Source organism: Scomber scombrus, chromosome 7, assembly GCF_963691925.1.
Source record: "Scomber scombrus chromosome 7, fScoSco1.1, whole genome shotgun sequence".
In the NCBI taxonomy this organism is placed as follows: Eukaryota; Metazoa; Chordata; class Actinopteri; order Scombriformes; family Scombridae; genus Scomber; species Scomber scombrus.
In genome coordinates this window covers 19,973,914-19,999,753 of record NC_084976.1, presented here as the reverse complement: position 1 = coordinate 19,999,753, position 25,840 = coordinate 19,973,914, and the positions used below count along the sequence as shown (strand labels likewise).

Below are 25,840 nucleotides of genomic sequence, written 5' to 3'. Positions count from 1 at the left end.
CTTTCATTACATGTGGCAAGAGTTTCCTGGTTTTGATCACTATTCTGGTTTTCATCATGTTCTGAATAGCCTATTATGTAAGGCAAGTTTATTTGTGGCACATTTCAGTGACAAGGGTAGTTAAAAGTGATTTACATAAAACATTAAAGGCTTAAAGACAAAAAGAAACACAATACTTCATAAAAAAGACACAATGCCTCTCAGTATGTGAAGATTTTCTGACTGTACACTGCACTGCTCACTTAACCTTATCGTTCTTATTTTATTTATTTTTATTATAGGTGTTCTTTATTTTATCTCATATTTGTGTACATGCATGTATATAGATATGTAATATATGTTCATATGTATATTAATGTATTTGTATGTGTATATACATCATTGATATATTAGTATATTAATGTGTATGTGTATATATTGAAGAATTACTTAATTCACCAGGACCTGAGTACTGTTTTTGGTTCTTTTATGTGCCTACTTGGCTGAATGACAAGTAAAATTCTTGAATCCTTGAATCCTTAAATACAATTAAAACTGGTTAAATAGATAATTAAAATAGTCTTGAATACAAAAAAGCAGGAGAGTTAAAAGCTACAGTGTAGTGTGAGATATGACTTTTACTACTATGAATTTAATTTAATAAAAGGCAAACATAAAAGTCTTGAGCCTCAAATGAAGCCTTTAAATTAACTGAAATTTGCAGCAGACCTCAACATTTCTGGCAGTATGTTCCAGATATATTGTGCATAAACACTGAACGCTGCTTCTCCATGTTTAGTTTGTTTTCTGGTTTACATGGAACATGAGAAACCTGGTTATTTATAACTCTGTTTCCACAACAGTGTCCAGATTTCTGATCATCTGTGTGTGGTTGTATCCTGATTCCTCAACCCCTCAGCCTACACGCCACAGTATCCTGATTTATTTTGAAACACTACGGATTGTATATCCAGGTTAGAATAAAGTGTTTAAATTGATTTTATAAACACATTAACAGGATACTCCACAAACCTGTTTCTACTGTAACCTGAATACTTGTGCGCATGTAAACACACTCATAGGACACCCAAGGACCCAAAGGCCCAAATTTACTGCATGTCAGTTGTTATTTTAGTAATTTAATGAACTGCAAATTAATCAAAGAATTTGCACCACTGAAGCATAATATTAACTAATATGAGCCATGTAGTCATAGCTAATTTTAATATTCTTTCTTGAGAGGCTCTGTGTGAATATATGGTTTTGACAGCTATATTACTTTAGTTTACCCTGATCTCACATGGCGAACACTTTCCTAAATGAAGCTGTTTTCAGAACATTAGTTTATCGTTGGGTGTCTGCGAAAATTATGTGGCCTGTATGGTGTTTTCACTGCTCTAGGCCACATAAAAATTGAGTGATTTCTCTCTCTTGCTCTGTTTTTATAAAAAACAATTACATATGCAGTCATGCAGTGGTTCTCAAAGTGGGGCCCATGGACTCCCAGTGGTTCTTGAGGGGGTTCCAGGGGGTCACCAGCACAAAGGGGAATCAATTATTTTTCACTATAAATTTCATCCATAAGTATAACAAAGACAGAATGTGTCACTATTTTGGTCATAGGTCCATGGTCTAATTTGTGTCAGTTTAAGGGTCTTTGATGTGAAAAAGTTTGAGAACCACTGCTCTCGTATCTAACTTTACTTCATGTGTCTTGAAACCTCATTGCACTTTTGTCAGGTGGTATTTTAAACTGAGCATTTCGGCACTTTTGTTATTATTTCTTTATCACTTACATCAATGGAAATTTCATTGTATTATTGTACAATATTGCCCATTCTTGTCCTCTCACCTCGGAGTCATTTTGGTTCTTATACCTGCTGTTGAGTGATGGACTGTGGTGAATGTATCTGGGAAGTCTCACGTAAGCCTGCAGTAAGAGAGTAAAATTTGTATGTTTTACTGGGTTGATTTATGATTATTTAAAGAGAAACTGTTTCCTGCTTTCCCAGAGTGACTAGAGTACATTACACCTCAATAATTTAAAGGCAGGTCACAGTTGTTTGTCTTGTATATGTAACTGGTTACTCATGTAAGACTCAAATATTTTATCATTATATTGTAGTTTAAAACGTGTGTGATTAATCTAGATGTATTTTTATTCATATGTGATCTCACCTCACAGTGCTATACATGATCCTCCCCACATATTTCATTGTGAGAGTCCTACTCTGAAAGGAAAGGTTTCCCATGGAGACGTCATATAGTGTTTTTATTATGAATTTTGTAATGTTTTCTGACAGTTCTCAATAACAATTAGTCAGCATAATCCATGTCATCGTTGTATCAATAATTACAGGTAATGTTCCGATAGTAACATAGTAATAATATAAGTTAGTAATCAATGCAATGTTTATTCCTTCTTAACATCACACTCAAAAACTTTATTTACTGACAGGTTTAGCACTGCACACTGATAGGCTACACAGACAGACAGCAAGAGACACAGAGGGAGAGTGAGGGAGAGGTGAAGGAGGAAGGAAGGGAGGAAGGGGTGGAGGAGAAGCACACAGTTGTACATTCATTGAACCAAAGATATCGGATGGAGCGGAAGGAAAATAATAAATACAATTTTTAAAAAAAGGTTTTGAAGTGTGAAAAATATTACCTGGAGGCGTGAAAGATGACATGATTGAAAGATAGACATATCTAGGTATCACAACAATGTGCCCTCCTTTTTCTGTGATTCAGATATTGACAAATTCTTAAATTACAACAATATTACACACAAAGTAAGAGACACTCATCAAGCCAGAGATTATCATTCTTATCACTACTACTATTATTATCATACTGTTTTCTGATGCTGTAAAGGTGATCACTCAAATGGGGGGAAGAAAAAAAAAAGTAAATCATAATCAGCTCCCTCTCAAAGTGTGCAGAAAAAGATAAAGAGTGGCTGTAATAATAATAGTAATAACAATAATATCATAATATTCATCATTGTATGTACATAAAATTCATTACAATCAATACAATCAAAACTGCCCAAGCTGAGCTGACATTCTGGAAACAGCAGGGGTAGCGTTATGGTGTGTGTTTTTGTGTGTATGCATGTGTTTGTCTTGCAGTTATTGTAAGAGTGGTGTGCAGTGAGTGAAACAGTGCAGTGAGAGTCATTTGGAGACATTCCAGCGGTCACTGTGAGATGGGGTCAGAGGTCATGTGACACCAGTTTTACTGTAGACACTTTGTTATTTGGCGGCACAAGCTGCATCTTTGCAAAGATCAAAGACCCCAGTTTGAACCAGAACCACATTGACGTAGCATGGGCTCAACCCCTAGAGGCTTTTACTCTGTTTCCTTAGAGTATTGCTGACGTACCGATTTGCGTTAAATTGAGGTTTATGGTTGATAGTCTTTAATTCTTATCATTAGCCACACATAAAATGCTGAAGCACTAAACTAGTCACAATACCAAAATAAAAATGTCTGCCAGCATGTGTGTTTTTAATCTTTCTTTTTTTTTTTACATGAATTAGAGGGTGACCGTAATGTCTGACCTCACTGTCTTCACTCTGCAGATTAAAAGTGGTCGAGGAATGTGTCGAGAGAGGTGATGCGACGAGGGAGGAAAGAGCTTGTGCACAGACTTCTTGAGTCAGTCTAATAAGGGGGGTAGGAGACATGTCCAGATCGAGGCTTGTGTCTTTGCCTACAGATCTGTTCAAGGCCAGTATGTTGAAGATTGTTCCAGTTTTCATTCTGCGAGGATTTCATTCTGTGTTCGATAACAAAAGATAGAATACAATCTCTTTTTTTTAGTTTTTAGTTTTTAAACAAAGCAGTCTCATTCACCCAGTATTACACTATACAGACACATTACCATCTTGTGATTTAGAACTGGTGCACCACATACAATTTTGGTGGAGTTTGCTCAGGCGGTTGAATTACATTAACTGTATACATTGTGCCATCGAACATTTAAGTGGAGAACAACTGCCCGTTGTTGGTTATAGGTCACATATGGCGTTGAGTGTCAGAGTATTACAGTGAACGTGTTGTGCATCGTGTTTGTAAGCATACATTCCTTATACTAGTGGTGTCAGCAGTCGTTGATAATAAAAGTGTTGGAGTGTGTGACTGGTAAGCCGGTTTGTGGTTTCCATGAGAAGTGGTGCAGAGATACATGTGGCTCAATAGCGACGGGCGTTGCCATCTCTCCCCTCCTTCTTGATGATGATTCGCTGGTCGTCACTCGCATCGTCAGGTGACTCTGCTACCTCTTCATCTTCCTCCCCTTCTCCCTCTGTGTCAGCAGAGATGCCCATACGAGACTCATAGGACTGCGGGAAAGTAAAGGTGTGCAGATGAAACAGGTGGCTCAACAGGTGATTCATTTTTAATATAACATTAACCAAAATCATTGCAGGGGATTTGTTTTTTACCTCCATTGGGTTGACAATGATGGTGAGGGCAGAATCGTCCCATTGGCTGCCACCCTCCTTCGCTCCACCCCTGGCACCTTCCCCACGGCGATGGATTGAGCGAATTCGGAAAACGCCGAGTATCACCATAACAACCAGGAAACCCACACACACCATGATGATGACGGTGGCTGCTCCTGGCACAACTGTTAAAAAACACAGAGAGATGATTGTGTGTAATAAAACAAGCCAGATTTAAAGGAGGTATGTAAGCCTGGAAATTATAGCACTTTAAATATAAGTTCGTTCTCAAGTTAAGAGTTTTTATAGTAATGATTTTATCTCTCAGCCACAGTTTTTTATTCTTAGCTGGATGTTGGCTTTCCGCGACTGGCTTTACCATTTTATTAGAATCATCTCCTCCAAATTATAGTTTCCTGCACTCATGCAGACAAGATAAAAGAGGAGGAGGAGTTGCAAGTTTCTCCTCTAATTACTTCACTTGCTCCAAATGTTGTTTTGGAGACATTTTAAGCTTCGAAAGCTTAGCTTTGGTTATCAAAGCTCAGCAGTCTATTTTAACTGTGATCATGTATCGATCCCCTGAGAACAACAACTTCTTATCTGAGTTTTCTGAATTTATGTCGATTGTTCTTCCTGGTTATGACAGGATTATTCATTATTAATTTAGTGAGTGTAACTTTCATTTCAATGACGCTGCTGATTCAAAGGCTTTGGAGTTTTTAGATGTTCTGGTCGGTCTTGGTTTTGAGCAACATGTAAAGAGGGCCACCCACAACCATAAGAGTGCATTAGATTTAGTCATTACAACAGGTATCAAAATAGATATGTCCGATATCACAGATGTTCCCATGTCTGATTATTTCTGGGGGATGAGGGGGTTAATGCCACTATGTCTGAATCAAAGCAGTGTGTAAGTCCTTGATGACAATGCTACGATTATGTTTTTAGATATAATGAATACTTTTCCTCCCTCCAACTCTTGCTCAGTTCATGATCTAATTCATAGTTCTAATAATGCATTGAGGTCTTCTTTTGACACTGTTGCTCCTCTAAGAATTAGAAAAAGACAAGTAGCTGACAAATAATCTCTGAAAACTGCTGCTATTTGTTAGCTAAAAAGAAACCGTCCCAAAGAGACAATACAGGAAAAGTAAATTAAACATCCACTTTAAGTTTAAGTGTTAAAGTTTCACATGAGCATTTACAACACTGCTGTCAGAAAATAAATACTAAAGCCAATTCCTCAAGGATCATTTCTGAAAACAAATATAACCCCAAAATCCTCTTCTCCACGATCAACACTCATTTGAACTCACCTGAGGTTTTCAGATTAAATGATCAAGCCTCAGTTCTTAAATGTCAGGAATTTGCATCTTTTTAAAAAAAAAAGAAAGTATTGAAACTGTTAGTATCAGTATTTGTTATAATGATACACTAACTCTTTTTGGGATCTACGGGTGGATGAGCCTCTTCCTACCATAAAATCCTTTGTTATGACAGCAGATGATGAAATTGGTCTCACTACCAACTAAATGAAGTCTTCCACGTGTGCACTAGACCCCATTCCTAACAAACTGTTTAAATCCAGCCTCCTTAACGAAACAACAGGAATAATTAACAGGTCTCTGCGATCAGGTACTTTCTCTTCTGCTTTTAAAACAGCTTTAGTAAAACCTCCACTTAAGAAGCCTGATCTGACATTAGTGACCTTTCTAATTAAAGGCCTATCTCAAATCTTCCTTTTCTCAGTAAACCTCTTAAGAAGATTGTATTTGACCAACAACAATCATCTGTATCCTCATAATGTATTGTTATTATTATAGGGAGGGCCACTGAGAGCCACCACACCCTGATTACAGTACAAATAAAGACATTAAAAGTACATAAAACTTAGAATTTACATTAACATATTATACAACCAACAGGCTAAAGATATCAACATGAGGGGCAACATGAAATAAAAGAAAAAACATGCATTCACACTTCTCTATGTCAGTCAAAGGAGATTTAAATTGATTAAAAGGGATTAGCTTGTCTAATTTTACAAGTGCCTGCAGATTGTTCCACTTATGTAGAGCAAAGTATTTAAAAGCCAGTTTCCCAATCTTAGTACTAACATGATGAATTTCGAGGACTAAATAGTCTTGGGACCTAGTTAAGTGTGAAAATGATCTATAGTTAAAAAGATGTCTGAGATACTCAGGAAGTTTGCCAAGAAGTGCTTTGCAAATAAATAGATTGCAGTGCCGATCTCTTCTCGCTGCAAATGACTGCCAACCAATTTTCTCGTATAGTATGAAATGCGTTTTAAAGCCATCTGCAGTTATGAACCTGAGGGCAGAATGATTGACTGCACCGAGAAGTTTAAGAGTAGAGGCAGCACAGTGTACATAAATCACATCGTCATGGTCCATAACAGATAAAAAAGGTTGACTGAACAGTTTGCTTTCTGCAATTCTGGGCAATACGTACCTTATTTCTATAAAAGAAGGACAGATTTGCTTGTAAGGACTTGCTGTCATTACAATAAATACTGCAGTTTATTTTGAATCAATCCAACATTCACTCTCCTGCTGACATAAATACTCACCTTCATGTATTAATCCATTTAAAATAGTCCCCAACAAATGTAGTATTTACTCCTTTTTGCATAACCCTTTTTTTTTTTTTTTTAAATGAAAAATGTGCCCAATTTTTTAGCTCAGAAATCAGTCAGAAATGTACTGTGACCCATTTGTAAGGATGTACGTCTTCAGTAGGAACAAACGAGACTGGGACAGAGTGAGGATAAGAGAGGGTAAGTAAGTAATTATCCTCATGGTTGTTCATATTGGCTTTTGCATTAAGTTTAAAAGTACGACCTGATAACTGAATGTGAGTTAATTAGAAGTTCTGCTTAAAAGTTTGCTCACTCAGAAAAATATAATTTTTCTCAAAACTAACCATCTCTTTAAAAGCAGATTGAAATTCTAACATTTGCAGTGTGTGGGCGTCATGATTGGACCTGAAAATCATGTCACATTTAAGTTTTTTCCACTGACATAGAAGAGGTGTAGGAGACACAATTATTAGTTACACTGGCACATCCTGCACACACAGTTCTTCATACCAACTCCCTATCAAAATTCAGAATCCAAATCAAGACTCTTGATTACTTTTAGCACTCTGCACAGTTAGGCACCTAATTAGAGAATGACTGCAGGCTTACATCACCAGTAGGTCTCTGAGGTCTTGATCAGGGCTCGTTGGTTGTGCCTTGCTCCAGATGTAAAACTAGAAGAGACTCTGCCTTTGAGGATGAGGCTCCCAAACTTTAAAACTCTGAAATCCATGGACACCCTTAAAAAGCAGCTCAAAACCCACCTGTGTAGACTTGCCCCTGTTTATTCTAATTACTACTATTCATCACTTTGATATTGTGTCCATATTTCATGTATTGGTTTTGTCTTTAATTGTAAAGCATTTTGTGAAATCTGTTCTGGAAAGGTGAGATGTACACGAACAGGACAGACAAAGCTGGTGGGAGGGAATTGTCACCTGAGTTGCGGTGCGGATTGGGTAAGGTGTGTCCACTCAGCTCCCCAGAGTGATGTGATGGATGTAGAAACTGCTGCTGGGAGGCCAGCAGGTGGGACGGGTGATACAGGCTGTCTAGAGAGTGGAGGAAGTTCACCTGCAGGGAGGAGACATACAGAAGAAAGAATTACATCACTGACTTAATGACTGTACAGTGTTGGTACATCACAACACCTTTATCTGCAACTCTCGTTGCTTTATTCACACTTTACGAGTAGTAAGGTCCATTCTTACATATCCTGTTCCTAAAGGTCAAGAATGAACATCTAAAAGATTTTATCTTTGTGTCAGTATCACAGGTGTTATGTAAGTGATGTTTGTTTTCACCTCCAGAGTCAACTCATTGCTGGTGTATCTGCCATTCATCTCAGAGCAGGACAAGCGGAACCGCCTTTCGAAGCGGGCTGAGCCTTTAGCCAGCCGGTAGCGGACTGAGCGGAGGACGTCCTCGTATACAGAGATGGATTCAGCACCTGGAGGGAGCACAGAACAAATCAAAGACAGGGAGTCAATACTGAGACGATGCCTGTAGAGAGATAATTTGTCTGTATCCACTTACTGACAATAAGTAAAATACTTTTTCTTTTTAGGTCATTGTGAATCTGTCATACTGAAGAACTGAGTGATATAGAGTCTCATCTTGAACAAACACAAAATCTGAGATTTTCTGTACTTTTCTTTGCTTCTCTCACAGTTTTCAAGTGGGCAGATGATGTCACATATTTATGTGTTAATAAGCTACATTTAATAGAAATGTGGGTTTATTTCCTTCTGCTGCCAGCAGTTTTGATCAATTCTGTTTAACTGTTTATCACACCTACACTGTCCTCAAAAAGCAGATTAGCTGAGCTTTTGGCTGTTAAAGCTCTTACTAAACAAGAATAAACACAGAAAAATGCTTCATGGGTTTTAAAAAGTGAGACACAAAAACAGACTACTTAATTGAGATACTCTGACTATTTTGTGCTGTTTTACAATGTTTGTCTTAAACCTGTGACACCATTAAAAAAACATCACTTTAAAAGGTGAATTAAGTCTTTATGCACAGCAGTACCTGTGATGGCAATATATGCAGTGGTATTGATGATTTCCAGGCCCCTCTCTCGCACAACATCCATGTCGACTAGAAGCTCCTCCCTCTCTGGGTTTAGCTCCTCTCCCAGAGGTTGAACCTCACAGCCGTCCAGAGTGTGAGCCACGGCGTCGGACATTAGAGCTATGAGCCGACAGACAGGGCAGGAGTCAAATTACAACGTTATTAAGTCCATTTAAGAAACTAATTGGCCATAGATGGCCTCTTCTTGAATGACCTAATTTCCACTTAAGTCTGGGTTATGTCTGAATACATTTGAGAAATCTGTTAATATTCTTAAATCAGCCCATCGATCAGGGGTCTGACTCACCTCCACCCTCCATCCCCTGAGCAGCCGTGTTGACAGCATGAGACAGTGAACAGACGATCCGGAGCTCTGGGAAAAGTGGGACGCCACGTGGGCCCTCGAACTCAGGGGCAGGACGAGCCAGATGGGGGCCGACTCCAGACAGAGAGATCTGAGGAGCGTCAGGCTGGAGGACCACCAGGTAGCCCTCCAGCTGCTTGAGGGACAGGCAGCTCTCCTCGTTGAAACATCTGGCGGGGTGGAAGGAAGTGTGTGTGTGTCAGAGCAGGACAGACAGATAAAAAGAGATCAAGAATTTCATTAGTTAGTAATTCAGCTCTTCGGCGGTGTATGCCCCTGAAACTTGTTTGTCAGTCTGTTCACAACTTTGGTCCAGACTGAATATCTCTGCAACAATTGGATGAAATACAGTAGAATTTTATACAGACATTCATGGTTCCCAGAAGATGAAGCCTGCTGAGTTTAGTGACCCTCTGACTTTTCCTTTAGTGCCAACATGAGATTCACATTTGTGGTATTGAGTGAAATGTCTCAACAACGATTAGATGAACTGACATTTTTTGCACACGTGTCATGTCATGCCCTCCTCAAAATGAACCCCCTAAAAAAGTGTATTAAGATAAAAATACTCTGCTCTGAAACTCTGAATGTGTGTCTGATGAGGGTTTTTAATAAAGAACTAAAATTACCACATTAAAATGCTTAAAATGTCATCTACTCCTTTGCCCTCATTAAAAATTCAAGAATCTATGCATATGCAATTATATTTTATTTCTAAAGTTTAACTGCTGGACTCAAGACTTCTCCCACTTCTCATTAAATGTAATTTGCTGTGTATGTGGACTGGAGGTTTCCATAATTTCCATTTCCATAAAGTTTCCACATCTAACTTAAGTTGTATACTAATACTAATAATTATAACTTACATTCATATAGCCACTTTCATAAAACCAAAGGACGCTTTACATAGCAGGCAAACATAAAATCATAATACAAAAACTGAGAAATAATAAGAGGAATGATTTCTGGGGATGAGAGTTATTGGAGATCAAAGGCCTTTTTGAACAGGTTGGTTTTGAGGGTGCTAATTAGTAAATATTAGCATAGTAACACCTTAAACAAAGACAGTAACATGGTGGACATTATAGCTGCTAAATATCATCATGTTTTGTCACTGTGAACATGTTAGTATGTTGACGTTAGCACTTAGCTCAAAGTCTCAAAGCAACAACAAACCGAGTGATGTAAGTAAAGTTGGTGAAAAAGGTCTAAATCCAATGCAGTGTTTTCTCAATATAGCTCCCTAATTCTACCGTGACCGTGGTAAACATTGGTCCGTTGTGACACTGAAAATAACAAATGTCAGACCACACTAGCTCCGCTGTTACAAATTAAATTTTCGTGCCAGAATGAGAGAGCAAATCAGATTGATGACAGGCTGCTTACATATTTATTCATCTGCAGTATAATTCAGCATCGTATCCTAAAGGGGATTAAGCAGAGTGTGCGTTAGTGTGTGTGTTACATTTCCGCTATCAGAGTGAGCAGCTGCTTCTATCGGCCTCTCCAGAAGGGCCTGCTGTTCAGCCATCTGGGTAACTCCTGGCCTCAAATCAGTCTAATCTTCACACACGCAATAAAACACACTGAAGGAAAAAAAACAACAACTGTGGTACACTTGAGTTGGAACCAAGAAAAAAAATCTGCCCATGACGTTGAATCACTGGGATCTTAAAAACAGACAGAGGAGAAAAAAAACTCCTGCACCAACTCATGGCCTAAAAATCATTCTAATCTTAAACATACGACAAAAGCACAACAACCCCTTAAGACGGTAATAAGAATATCTGCACATGCTGAGAGTTTGACGAGTCCTGCTTTATCTGCAGGCACGTGGTTTCAGTGTAATATAAATATGAATACACAATATACCCTCTATATGCACTGGACTGTACCCAAGGTAAATTAATATTTCATCAGCTAAAAGTGACTGCTAAAGCCAGAGAGCCAGTTTGCGGTTGTTAAGCATGGCTGAGCACTGAGCCGAGCAGAGTTTGTGTGCTTTTTTATTTCACAGCCAGGTGATTCAGAGTGATGCGCACTGAAACAATGTGGGATAGCTTTCAGGGATTGTTCAGGAGCTGTGCAGGATTGTGCTGGACACATCTGACACAATGGCAAAGGCAAAAATTAGCCATAATGGCACAATTTGCTGGAAATTTGAATTGTTTTTCACAGTTAGAAACATGTTAATTTGTTTTTAAAAAAGAAAAGAAAAAAAGAACATGCTAATATGAATAGGTTGAGTGAAAAGATCAGTATGACAGATATAAATGGCACTATACGTATCTGTCTTGGCTAAAAATGAACAACCACTGACACAATCTCAGTTAATGTAAAACCAGGCAGAATGACTTTGGGACCTGCAGTTTACTCCGGTAAAGCTAAAGTTACTCGGTGGCTGAATGAACAAAGAGATAAGATATTCCTCGTTATCTCTTGCCTCGACATATTCTCTATATAATCGTCTCTTCCATGCAACAGCAGTCCTTATCGCAGCAGAGGCAAGGTCCATGTTTGATGAGTTCAATGTCAAAGGAGGAGGCTGCAGCACAACTCCACAGTGGGACACTTGATCCCAACAGCGACAGACTGCTGGAGGAAAATTCGACTCTCAGATATTCGCTAAACTGTTAGCAAGCGGCTGATGTATCATTTGTGAAGTACAAAGCATTCCAGGGTTGTAATTTACATAATGGTGAAGCCACTTTCCCGCAGCCTGCCTCATCTCCTACTGCCTCAGTCAGTTTTCTGCATTACACAGAATCACTTTAGGAAAACACTCAGATGTGTTGTTTTCAATCAAAGGACATATGAATTACTTAGCAAGGAAAGTTCGCTGTGAATATTGAGGCATCCCTATGATTGTAGTTTTGCATTTGCGTTCCTCTCTGGCCCATCTAGACTTTGATTGGTGGTGAAATTAGAGTTGCTGCCTTTAATATGATTGAATTCTGATTTGCAAGGTTATTGAAATCCATGCAGAAAGGTGAAGAGCCATTTCTATTTGTTTGTGTGTGTGTGTGTGTGTGTGTGTGTGTGTGTGTGTGTGTGTGTGTGTGTGTGTGTGTGTGTGTGTTTAGTACCTGAGCGAGGTAGTGAGTTTGAGGGGCCGCACTCCGGGGGTGGCAAAGCGTAGTGAGTTTCTGTAGGTGACCTGCTGCACTGCACGGTTAAAGCTTTCAATGTCGTCTCCCTCCAGCACTAACACTGACTGACTGGGGTTCACATGAACCTGCAGGGTCAAAGGACAAGTTTGAACATCTCGTGTCATATTAATTTTATATGAAAAAGACTTCAAGTTACCAAGAATCAGAACACAGTTTTTTTTAACCTAACACGTAGACACATAGATTAAAAAAAAGTTATTGCTATAAATTCATATGGATCTGATCATCTAAACTACCACTAGAGGAGGTAAGAAACTCAACAACAACAGTTTATTTCCAGATTACACACACTAGATCCAGAAATATATGTGTGTACACAGGTTAAACAAGGGGGTGGACACAAATTAAATATGTGAAAGACAAAGTAAATGCTATCATTCCCTCTGTAAAGTACATAATATGCACACCCACAATTTGGGAAAAACTGTGATTTAAATGTATGGATAGGAAACAAAAGCTCATGAATTTGCAGTCAATGTTAAAGACTGAGACTGAGACGAAAGCTGGTTGTTGTGTATGTTTTGTTTTCATGGTAATTTATTTATCTGAACAGAATAGAATATGATCACAGCGTGCAACGACACTTGCTGTGCAGCTCCTGAAAAAGTCTATTTAACACACACACACACACACACACACACACACACACACACACACACACACACACACACACACACACACACACACACACACACACACACACACACACACACACACACACACACACACACACACACACACACACACTGCTGGCTCTGCAGAGGGGTGTCCTCCACTGAGGACAGGGGGAGTCCAATTATTTTCTGGGCAGTGTTTATGACTCTCTACTTTGTTGTCTGCTGCTGAACGATTAGCAAACCATACTGTTATACAGCCTGTCATGGCACTCGCTGTAGAGCAGTGGAAGAAGTTCACAAGCAGCTTTATGGACTGGTTGGTTTTCCTAAATATCTTTAGAAAGTAGAGCTACTGTAGAGCATTTCTGACCAGAGCAGTAGAGTTGATTGTCCATGTGAGAAGCTAGAAACCCTCTTCACTTTTTCTCCTTTGATGTCCTCCCAGTGGCTCCTGAAGTATAGTTTGAAGACTTTGTCTCCGTAGGCTGTCTCATCCTTGTTTGACATCAGTCCCACCACTGTTGTGTCACCTGTAAATGTATTGTTTCGTGTTTGCGGGTGTGTGAGTGGGTATGAAGCCTTGTGTTGCAATGCTGCTTGGGGAGAGGTAAAGACCGAAGGGGGGGTTTGAACAGGAAGTCCTTGATGTACATGCACATAAAGTTACTGAGGTCAAGCAGTTTGGTGACCAACTTGCTGAGGACTATAGTGTTGAATGCAGCGCTGTAGTCTATAAAGAGCATTGTCTCATATGTCCACTTCAGTGCATTGTGAGGCGCTGTGGTGATGGTATCCTCTGTGGATCTGTTTAGGCGTGCTGGTGCTGCTCCAGGGTTTGGGAAAGGGAGGATTTGATGTAGTCTTTAAAAGCACTTTGCTATGATGGGTGTGAGTGCTACTGGTCTATATTAATTCAGACAGGTGGTGCTGGTTTGTTTGGGCTCTGGTATGATTATGGCTGATTTTAAACAGGCAGGTGCAGTAGCCTGGGACAGGGACTGGTTGATAATGTTAGTAAACACCTCTCTGAGCACTCCTGGAATTTAATCAGGCCCCGCAGCCTTCTTAACATTCACAGTGCTGAGAATTTGCCTTGCCTCTTGTGTGTCTGTATGGTTAGTACGTGATTGGTGGTAGCTTTGTATTGTTGTATGTAGGTGGGTCTTTAATTGTGAATATTAAAGACATTCTGATCTGTGTAAATTTCACAGATTGGAACCATTGGATATCCTGATTAAATGTATATATCTAAAACACAAGTTAACTTCAGACATAAGCTGTCTCTTTTTGTAAAGTGGTTTATTACAGATCTCTGAAGCTTTACCTTCATGCCAGAGCCCAGAGTCTCCAGGTCTCCAAAGTCCAGCCCTTCTCTGCAGGCATATAGACACTCCACCACACTGTGAGGCTCCACGCTGCCAGGACGCACCGTCACCCCCGACAACAGGCCATGGTAACCACCCACATATTTCACTAAAGAGCAGAGACAGTCCAGTATGAACATTTACTGTATATTAACAGCCAATACACCTGCTAATATGCATATCTCCCTCTCTCTCTCTCTCTATATATATATATATATACATACATACATAAAATATATATATATGTATAAAATATCTATAAAATACACTAACAATGACACAGCAAGACAGTGTCTGCACACCCTCAAGCTGACACAGACAGGCACACAACAGTGTGAAAACAAGGAGGTCACCTGAGTCTTTACCCTCTGGGATGGTGTTGTTCAGTATCTCCTTCTGCTTCTCTTCTGGCTCTGCAGGGAAACCAATTGGGGGCAGAAGGGAACGCAAAAAAAGAGAAAACAGTGAGGCAGTGAGAAAGATACCTAGAAGTACTAATATAAGAAAAGAAATTGCAAGGATGACTGAGGGTGCTGGCATTTGACAGGAAAAAAATAACACCATCAGGCATGAAGGAGAAAACGCAACCAATAAAAAAAAAGTAGGTGACATTCAGAGATGTACCGTCTCCTCATTATCTAGCAGCAGCTGCTGCCACTCAGGCAACAGAGTGACTTCCACTGTTGATGAGACTGTAAGACTGTGTGTGTGTGTGTGTGTGTGTGTGTGTGTGTGTGTGTGTGTGTGTGTGTGTGTGTGTGTGTGTGTGTGTGTGTGTGTGTGTGTGTGTGTGTGTGTGTGTGCTTTAATTGGCAGCCAGTTTCCGATTTTCATTGGTGGTGCGGGTTTAACTGGCTGATAGCTGTCTCGTCCTCGTGTTGTTCTGCTGTGCTGAATAATTGATAAGTCAGTTATATTATTAGCCCTCAAAGACAAAATGCAACCAAATCATTTCATGTGAGTGAAATGGGAGAATGAATGATGCAACGAAAAAAACGTCTGGGCAGATTGTCTTGAGATGCTTTACGAGGGTTCGTAACTTGCCGGTGCTTATGCCAGAAATGGCAGCCTGCTATCTTCGGCTCACGGCTGAGATGTGTGATTTTTATGACAGTTCAGTGGCAGAGGAATGCAAAACTGCACAATTGCTGCTCATAGCATTTATGCAAAAAAATAAAATAAAATTCAGGATTCCTCTGTCTCCGCTTGCACACATTTCTGTCAAAGTCGATCATTAGGCAAGAATAAAATATATGTCAGTTGTGGATTCACCATACCTCTGCCAGCATTTAGTAGGATAAGTTTTAGTGTCTTACCCCAGCAAGCACCGATGTACATCCTCTGGTGGGGGGCAGGGTTGGGGATGGCTCCATTGTCATGGATGAGCGCGGGGTCGAAGGTCACACCATCGACATACAGGGTCACTGAGGGGAACTGGACACTGAGTGAAAGATGATGCCACTCACTGTCACACACCTGTTGGGAAGAGATAAGGTGGAGTCGACGTGAGCCAGCACAAAGTAAACAGTTGACCTGTCTCACATGGGTGACATTTCCAGGTTTGTGAATATTTAACCTGTTTAAATTCCTGTGTGTTTTGGCTTTTGCTCTATGGATGGTGTGCAAACGGGAGGAATACAAAAAAGAAAAAAGGGAATTATAACGACAAAGGAACAGGAAAGAAATACGAGGGTAATAAGATATCGTGGTTCAGACAGGGGGATTTCACAAATCTTCTCTGTATAAGCCTTAATCCACGCAACTTCAATCTGTCTGGGCTCAGTAGCTCCAGTCAAAACATGCCCCGTTCACACCTCTGACCCCCCCCCCCCCCCCCCCCCCCCCCCTCACTTGGAAGCATTTTCCTCTCTTATTCATGTATTCTGGTGCATGCATCAACATTAACCTTAGACATACCTCATGCATTCTCTCCATTTCAGTTTCATCTCAAGGTACAAATACAATAGAATAGTGTATGTGAGAAGATCAAAGCCCGGCTGTGTGCCGCTCCCCCAGTACCTGCTCCAGTTTCCACAAGAACTTGACGGGCCGTGCGGCTGAGACGTCGGGCCAGTAGAAGAGAGAAAGGCGGCAGCCATGGACGGACAGAGAGTAGTGGGAGAAGGAGTCATCTGTAGAACAGACACAGAAAATAATTGGTCAAGGCATTTCTTCATGGAGTAACCAAATTAAAAATGCACAATGACTTTATTATGGATGGTTTAACCTTTCTCTTTCTCTGCAATTCAAGTATTTACTCTGATATATACTTGCAGACTTTATTGCCACTGTTTATCGAGGGAAGATGCGCTGAAACTGCTCAAGTGGAACAGGTAGGTGGACAGCAGCCCAAGAGCGTCTTTCAAGAGCACCTTGATAGTTGTTGTTGAAGCTATAAACATTTCGCCGGCAGTGATTTTCCCTGCAGCTCTGACAATCAGAGATTGTACCCTCCCGAGGGATAGAGGTCTGAGGTGTGTCTTTTCTTCCCAAAAATGGACACTTTGAAAAATGCCTTGAAATGCTATAAACCCACAATATCATAAATTGAATTCAAAGATAGACCGTTTAACACACCGTTCTTAACAGTGCTGCACACGATCGTCTCTTCTTCCTTATGATTTCCTCTGGTCTGAGTGGTCGCAGGCTGAATGTTGGCGCCCCCTCTTCGCATCCACAACTGGAGGGTGAAATGGTCGCCAGATAATGCTGACACAACCGAGTCAGGCACCACAGCAACGTGGTTTGAGCCGTTGAAGGAGAAAACCAGAGAGGAGTCGGAGGAGGGGAGCGTAGGCAGCGCAGAGGTCCAGTTGGCTGCAGGCGATGGAGGTGGGAGGAGGTCCACTTCACCCCTCACAGCACCTGAAGAAAGCAGGAGAGAGAAAATATATCAGTATAACCGAACATTCCCCCTGATTGGTCGCATGTTTTCAGGTAGAAAACTAGACCCACCACATAGTCGTCGCACAGATCTGTCAGAGTAGCTGTCTCTGTCGCAGCCCTTCCCGATGTGGCCGGTCTGGAGCTCTACGGTGGCCTGGATGTTCCACACGGTCTCTTCACAGGTTTCCAAATGCAAGCTGGGGAACAGGGGGATGCTGCCTGACCCAGGTGTGTACTCTACACGCTTGGTCCATCCTGAAAACAATACCAGTTTGTCAAATAAGCTCATGCTGCAGGAGAACTGAATAAATGTATGATTCTATAAATACATTATCACAGTTTAATTACTTTCCCCTCATATAACTTAGCTTCAGCACCACCTCTTTAAATCTCAGAACTTGATATAAACATGCTTATGTGACTCATCAAAGCACCAACCCACATAAATTCCAACTCAGTGAGAGTTTCATCCAAAAAGCAACAGATACAACTAAAAAACATCTTTACAGTCTCACGACATTTATTCCAGGATGATAATCAGAAACAGAAACAGAACAATCTGTGGCATTGATTACCGATCCAGCCGGGTTTGCAGGACGGCTTGACAGTGACAACAACCTGGGCATCAGCTTGAGCACGGTTCTTTCCGCAGTCAAAAGCGGTCACCCAGAAGGTGTGAACACGCTGACGCTTTGAATCCAACGGCTCAGTGTTCTTAATGTTTCCTAGGAGACAGAGAGCGGAGAAAGGGAGAGGCAGACAGAAAAGAAAGGATGAGAAATAATGAAACAAAGAATAAAAAGGAAACAGAAATAGAGGGTTTAGTCATCAACACGATTGCGTAATTGAAAGCGTGGCACGAATAAGCACTCATTGATAAACCTCTTCCAACCCCACACATACACATTATCAGAACCATTATCCTGTATAGTGCACAATAGTCAGGAATAGAAAGCGAAAATGAAAAAATGCGCAAGATAAATAACACAGAACTGAACGAAAATTGAAGGGTATTCCTGATGTCTGAGATAAAGGCAACAGCAAATAGTGCGATGGGCTGACAGCACTCAGCATGCCAGCTGACAAACAAGAGGTAAAGAAATAAGACGCTGAAATAGTGGTGAGCGGAAAAACAGAGGGATGAAAGAGCAACAGTGCTAGTAACCAGAAAAAAAGACAAAGTAAAGGGAAAAAAGAGAGAATCGACAATAGACGAGCCCACAGCATCTGAACATGGTTGGGACAAAAGGTCTCTGTGCTGCCGTACCAGTCTGACCCAAAAATGAAAGGAACTGCTCATACTCTTCAAAACCCTCCAAGTCATGGACGAATTCTGCAGAGTCAGACTAAAACAGGGTCCTTTGGTGCTCCTCAGCTGCTGTGTCATATTACTAAATGTCCATAATTGATCCCTCACGAGTAGTCAATAGATTTAATAGAAGAACTTGGACAACCTACACTAAAGGATGCTATATAAAACCGAACAGCTGCTGCAGTGTTTATGCAGAGAGAGAACAATAGTCTGCCCACACAAAGTCTATTTTAACATCTTTTAGTATCTACCTGTGAGAGGAATTAAGCACCTGCTATTCTTCTCACTCCGTGACTATGCAGGCATCAATATCTCAGCAGTGTCTAATGTGTGTTTTTCATGTATTGAGGACATCCATAGATCAGGAGTTGATTGCTGAATTGAATATTGGATTTAGTGATTTTACTTGCAGCCAAGGCCACTCAGAACAGACTGTGCAGACAGCAAAGAAGAAAAATAATGTGGTGACTGGTAGCAGAGAATGACAAAAATGTATAGGTCTCTCTGAGTCCAACAGTCTTTGATTTACTGCAGAATAAACTATATCTTACCGTCGTTATCAATAGCGAAGGGCACATTGGGAGTGATGATGTCATAGAAGCAAATCTGGCTGTACTGCGGGGAACAGTCGGCATCAAGGGCCTCAGCGCGCACAATTCGGTCAAACAGACGCCCCTCTGGGACCGAAGCCTCGTAGCGACGCTCGACAAACACAGGGGAGAACTCATTGACGTCGTTCACTCGTACGTGCACGGTGGCCCTGAGGGACAGAGTGGGACGCGAGACACAAGGAGGAGAGGAAGAGATGGATTTTTGCAACAACAGGAAGCAGTACGGCTTTACAGCTTCAGATAGTGACTCTAATTATGGGTAAAAACATAAAATAGTGCTAACACTTTACTTTAGAGTTCCTTTAATTTAATACCAATATATTCTGAAATATTCTGGGTTATTTGCAGGTATTTAACAGTTAATGTTTAAGACATTTGACAGGAAGGGTGGTGCAATTTGGAACAAATTATATTAAAGTGTTTAGTTGGTTAGTCGTGAAGTACCCACTCCATTTACTTTGGTTCATAAATATTTGTTAATATGTATGAAATTCTTAATAAATTAGACTCATGACAGTTCTTTAACAGACATAAAATAATTAGTTTTCAGTGTGTTGTTTTGTGTGTCAAACAATATATTAGCATGTTTTTTCAGTAATTTTATAAAATTATCTGCTGTGTGTTAATTCTTCGGACATTTCTTTGAAGTTATGTAATTTGGTAGTAGATAGAAATTCACTGATTATAGCTTTTATATATGCTAATATACAGTTTGACATACAAATTAAGTGTCTGTTGAAGAATATAATGAGTTGGTGATTACCAACTAAACCAATTTAACACTTAGTAACCACTAAATATCTGCAGATTACCCCCAAAACCAGGAAACTGATATGAAATTAAAGGACCTGTAAAATAAAGAGTTACCAAAACATGTTCTGTTTCAATAAAGAGGAAGAGGAGGAGAGTGGACTAACTTGTGGGATTTCTTGCTGTTGACTCCATCGGGCCCCTCTCCACAGTCGTAGGCCTGGATGGTGAAGCTGTGCTCCCGCTGGCTCTCGCAGTCCAGAGGCTCCTTGGACCGGACCAGACCCTCGCCAGTGGAGCGGTCCAGAACCACTGCTTCAAACTGGACTGAACCTGAACCTGAGGGGCCATTATGCACCCGGAAACCACAAATCTCACCTGAAAGAGGGAGGGAGACAGACATAAAGGCAGTTATATTATGAATTCTAGGTTCATTCTAGGTTCATTTTTAAGGTTTAGTTAAATTAGATTGTCTATATTCGTCTATATCTCATATACTACTATAATTCTTCATCAGCTAAGTGCTGTTTCAACAATGGGATTCATCCCTCTCTGACTTGAAGAAAATTATTCAAACTATAATTTCCCCAGAACTCTCACTTTTTATACTATAATACAGAATGATGCAAACAGACTTTTAATCGCAAAATAAGCAAGATACAACATGACCCCCAATTTACCTTCCATTAAATGACTTCAAGTTGATTTTAGAATAGATTTCTTTGGGTTTAACTTTTAAAGCACTCTACTATCTGACTCCAGTATACATTTGTCAGCTTTTTTGGCCCTATGTACCAGCCCCTAACCCCAGATCCTGCAACTATACTCTGCTACCAATCCATAGACTTAAAACTAAAGGAGATGCCTGTTAAAATGTGTCTTGTTACCTCAGTGACTTCCTTTAAATCTCTACTAAAAGATATTTTTAATGAACATGCATTTCTGAATTTAGTAGTCTGAGCCCTGTCACTTTGGTCCTTATTTCTGTTATTTTAATATGACTAGAAATTAATCCAATCAATTAACCCACAGTTCAGTACACGTCTACAATCTTTACATAGTCATATTGTATTGATTAGGACAAACATAAGTGAATCAGTTTGAGACACTGATGTATGTTTGAAAAATATATACAAATATTTATCATAACATCTGTTATTGTTTAACTAATTGTGACATTTTATTGTAAGATTCAGTAGGTTTTAGGCCCTATATGAGAATATCAGAGGAGGCAGACATCTAGAAATTATAGAACTATAGAAATTTATGCAGTTGAGACTCAAAATGAATCCCTTAGAATAGCATCTGATCCACCCTGACTAACATAAGGTGAAGGTAGGAAGGTTCTGCTCAAACATCCGATTTACTTTTCCTTCTTGACATTAGCTCAATAAATTTCAGGGCGACCCGAAGAAATATTATTTGATCTGTTATAATTTGACTGAACTTGGTTATTTCCAGGACCCTGAGTGCAAACCCGATAGCCTCACTTCAGCAAACTGCAGAGCAGAGTAGCTGCTGACTGCTTGAGCAATGACAGGTTGAATTACACTATGATGGTCTAAAAATAGTGGACCCTGTGACTGAATACAATGCCTTTAATATTTAGACTCTCTATTGGGAAATATGGCTGGCAATGACAGCAGGCCGATAGCTGCAAACTCCTCTCCCTCTCTCTCTGAAAAAAATCAAGTTTACTATTAAAGTCCAAGCAACTAAACGGATGTAAATAAACCACATCCTCTGATTGGTTACACAGCTGCAGCATCATTACTGCCTGGAAAATCAAGGATAGATGATTTTCAATTTGGCCAGCAGCTGATTTGACCTATTTTTCATAGTTGCCAGTTCTGAGGATGTTCGAGCAAATACAGAGTAGTTCAAATATTTCAGGGCATTTTTGGCTTTTCATCCTATATTACTCCATGTTGTTTAGTGCTGTTGGTGTTACCGGCGTAGTGTAGTGGAGCATCTTTGTCCAGGGCAAAGAGTGGGGGATTGAGCAGCACGGTGTTGTCGTTCTCCATAACAATCCCCTGGTACTCTGTCTCGATCCATGGCTTGTGCTTATTGGCTGAACGGCACAGAGAAGAGACCGAGGAGGCTTTGGGTTAAATGGAGCAATTAGAAGGAACAAACGTGCCTATTTTTAACACTCCATTATGGGCAAGGGCATGATGAGAGTGTGCACGAATGGAAAAATACACAATGTATATGTGTGTGTGTGTGTGTGTGTGTGTGTGTGTGTGTGTGTGTGTGTGTGTGTGTGTGTGTGTGTGTGTGTGTGTGTGTGTGTGTGTGTGTGTGTGTGTGTGTGTGTGGCTACAAAGACACTGCTTAATCACATTCAGACCCTCACAGATTTCCCCTCTTTCTTCCTTTCTTTCCTCCCTCTCTTGTTCATGTCAAGCGCCACTCTGCACACCTTCCTGGTTGGCAGCATAATTAAAACCAGTCAGATTTCCCCTTATCACACACAGAGAGGTATATTGCTCGTATCAATCAGATAAACTAGCCTGCCACAGGAGCTCCACGGTAATGTATTTAAAAAAAACAAAACAAAACAGCTGAGTCAAAATCAAATGCCTGAGGTTTACTGTGAATTTAACCTTTAATTGCAAATTAATTATTCATCCATGTGCCGAATGTTCTGTGCTCAATGATCAAAGGCCAAGTTAATGAGCCAGAAGGATGACGATTTTACACTCCAGCAAAGAGAGCCTCCCCTCTGTTGTGCTCAATCTTTAAATGCTGGAGATACCGGGTTTGAAATCAGACAGAAGCACAAGACTTGTGTTTAAGCAGTTGCTTTGTTGTCTTCACAGTGAATTTTCCAGAAAATCAAACTGGAACTAATTCTGCCGTCTTATCTGTGAGAGAAGACTCAGGAGAGGAAAATGCTGCTGGTTCTCAATCTGATCAAACTTCTCTCTCTTCAAAGACGGGTCCGGGTATCATTTGAAATTTTATGATTGTAGCTTTGATACGATATCTGAGTTTTGACAGTGACATTTTTTTTCTGATACTTAAATGTCGATTATAAATATGTTTTTTCTCAGTAGTGGAAATATTTACTTAAGACCTACACTAAAGTAGACATTTGAGCTAGAGGTGCTTTACTTGAGTATCTCCATTTTATACCACTTCATACTACGACTTCCACTTCTTTAGAGCAGCAACTAACCTTTTTTCATGATCAACTAATCTGCCAATTATTTTCTCACCTTTCTTTAAAATATCAGAAAATACCGAAAAAGGCTATACGTTATAATTTCTTAGAATTAGTAACTTAGAACATTTCAAATCCTCAGATTCAAGAAGCTGAAACCAGTGAACATTTTAGCATTCCTGCTTAAAAAAGGACTAAAACAATTATCCGATTATGAAAATAGCTGATGATGAATTTTCTGTCAATCGACTACTCGCTGGAGCTCTATACTTATTACTGAAATGTATTTAATTGAAATTTATATGACAGCTTATAGGTTGTCAAAGTTAGCCCCACCTCAACTAGCTACAACACTGAAATGATGCTTCCTTTGTAATGCATCAATAATATTAATCTAATTATATACAATAAATATAGAACTGCTGCTTTATGAGTACTTAAAGCTAAGTTTGCTGATAATACTTGTACTTAAAGTTAAATTTTGAATGCAGGACGTTTACTTGTAATGTATTATTTTTACATTGAGGTGTTGCTTCTTTTAGAGTGGAAATTAATTCGATAATTGATCATAATTTTCAAGCAAAAATGTTCCAACACCTGCTAGTTGCAGGATCACATCTGTGAAGATTAGCTGATTTGTTTTTTTGTATCATTAGATAATAAACTGAGTAGCTTTGGGTTTTGGACTTTTGATCAAACAAAAAGCTTTTTAAATGTCTGACATTTTAAAGACCACGCAATTAATACATTTATCAAGAAAATAATCAGCACATTAATCTACAATAACAAAGAATCAAGAGTCTTAAGACTTCTTCCAACATGATTTTTTTACGAAAAATTGGCAAATAATGATTTCAAATAAGTATCAGATCAAATAACAATAAGTAAACAATAAATAATGCAAAACTGACCACATTTTTAATGCTGGACAGTTTTTGATTCTCTGTTTGGTGAGTACCAAAAAAGTTTTTTGGCTCTATACCCAGTCGTGATCAAAGATATTGATCCTCTCTTCTCAAGGTCCTGCCTGACAGTGTTTCCTCCTCCTCTATCTCCACAGTCCCCTGCCATGTCTCTTTTTTGGTCATTTATCTCCTGACCTCTGTCCCCTCAGCTGATCTCCCCCCCCCCCCCCCCCCCCTCCATCTCTCTCTCTCCCCTCCTCCGCTGCTATATAACATTAATCTGATCATCAGGCCTGTGGATTACATCCGGGATTACAGATTGAGAAGGATCCCGTTCCATCTCTCTCTGCCTCCCCTGGCACTCCTCCTCTCTGTGTCACTCTATCTCGCCACAACACTCATCTACCCCTCCTCGTCTGTCTGCCTCCCTCCCTCACACACACAAACGCTCCGATATCCCTCACTTTTCCTTTTCCCTGGTGTCACCTGATCTCACGTACCACCTCTCCATCCTCATTCCCTCACAACCTCCTCCTCTTCCACATCCCTCCTCCTTATCGGTCTGCGTCTTTTTTGGCCACGTCCTCTCCTGTCACTGCTCCTTCCCCTCTGTCTCTCCTACCATCTCCCCAGTCTCTCTCTCCCCCCTCGCTGTGTTTCTCTGACACTCCATCTCTCCTTCAATCTCCACGTCTTGCCTGCATCACTCCTCTCTGCCTCCTTCCTCCGCTGTCTGTTTCGTTCCCCCAGCATGATAATCATTCGAACAATGATGTTGAATCAGAGTCTTGGTTATCAAAGATGATAAATCTGCTGTGGCGGAAGAAGCAGGTTTATCATCTTCTCAGTGTCACAGCACACACAACAAAACAAGCACATGCACGTTGGGTCATCACCACTAAAACACAAAATGCACATCAAATTAGGGCTTGGCGATATGGACAAAATCAAATAACATGATATCTTTGACCAAATACTTCGATATAAATGTATTGTGAGGATAGCTATGGGTATTTTCACAAAATTTAAATTAATTTTTGATAATTAACCATGAGTAACGTGGATATAATGACTAAATGGGTTATGGCAAACAGATACAGCAGTCTCACTTTACTATAATGCAGCCTTTAAAACCAGGAAAAGACTAAACATATGCCATATCCCGATATTACAATATGCAAAATCTAAGACAACATCTAGTGTCATATCATGATATCAATATATCGATATATTGCCCAGCCCTACATCAAATGCACTGTTAAGGTAATGAGGAAGCTATATGATGCAGTGTATTGTAACTATTACACATATCAATCAAGTCATCAGGAGTGTTGGCAAAACAACCATGGCTCAGGTCTGCCTGCTCCCATGGCGATGTAAACCATTATCTCAACACTTCAAAATTAACAGTCAAAAGGATGAGGAACTGACCTTTGTTGCCAGTGGCAACTGAAGTCAAGCAAAGGAAGAGGAAGGAGAGAAAATTCATTCTGTCCATCTGAGGGAGGAAAGGCAAGGAAAGGTAGTGGGGCAACAGGGTGGGGTGAGGAGGAGGAGGAATACAGTACATGCATCAACAACTGATCAGCA

At 40.1% G+C, this 25,840-nt stretch overlaps 1 protein-coding gene across 1 annotated transcript; it reads right to left on the bottom strand.

The window, feature by feature from the left end:
• Positions 1 to 4,025: 4,025 nt before the first annotated feature.
• On the bottom strand, positions 4,026 to 25,794 carry clstn3 (calsyntenin 3). The gene is made up of 18 exons (XM_062421763.1): positions 25,682 to 25,794; positions 22,128 to 22,250; positions 20,344 to 20,554; positions 19,367 to 19,575; positions 18,079 to 18,228; positions 17,573 to 17,758; positions 17,195 to 17,482; positions 16,637 to 16,749; positions 15,934 to 16,093; positions 14,971 to 15,030; positions 14,578 to 14,726; positions 12,553 to 12,701; positions 9,410 to 9,636; positions 9,061 to 9,222; positions 8,334 to 8,479; positions 7,968 to 8,103; positions 4,428 to 4,612; positions 4,026 to 4,325 (listed from the first exon to the last, which is right to left on the bottom strand). The coding sequence occupies exons 1-18, from the start codon at positions 25,746 to 25,748 to the stop codon at positions 4,176 to 4,178; spliced, it is 2,871 nt and encodes a 956-aa protein (XP_062277747.1). The 5' UTR covers positions 25,749 to 25,794; the 3' UTR covers positions 4,026 to 4,175.
• Positions 25,795 to 25,840: the final 46 nt, after the last annotated feature.

What these genes read in the sequence shown, in the direction of transcription:
- clstn3 (XM_062421763.1), bottom strand. Translation starts at nt 25,748, where the DNA reads ATGGACAGAATGAATTTTCTCTCCTTCCTCTTCCTTTGCTTGACTTCA. An exon ending in GTACATCGGTGCTTGCTGGG is followed by an intron (nt 15,031 to 15,933) that starts GTAAGACACTAA and finishes GTTTCCCTGCAG; the next exon opens with AGCCAGAAGAGAAGCAGAAG. An exon ending in AAACTCACTACCTCGCTCAG is followed by an intron (nt 9,637 to 12,552) that starts GTACTAAACACA and finishes CCACCCCGCCAG; the next exon opens with ATGTTTCAACGAGGAGAGCT.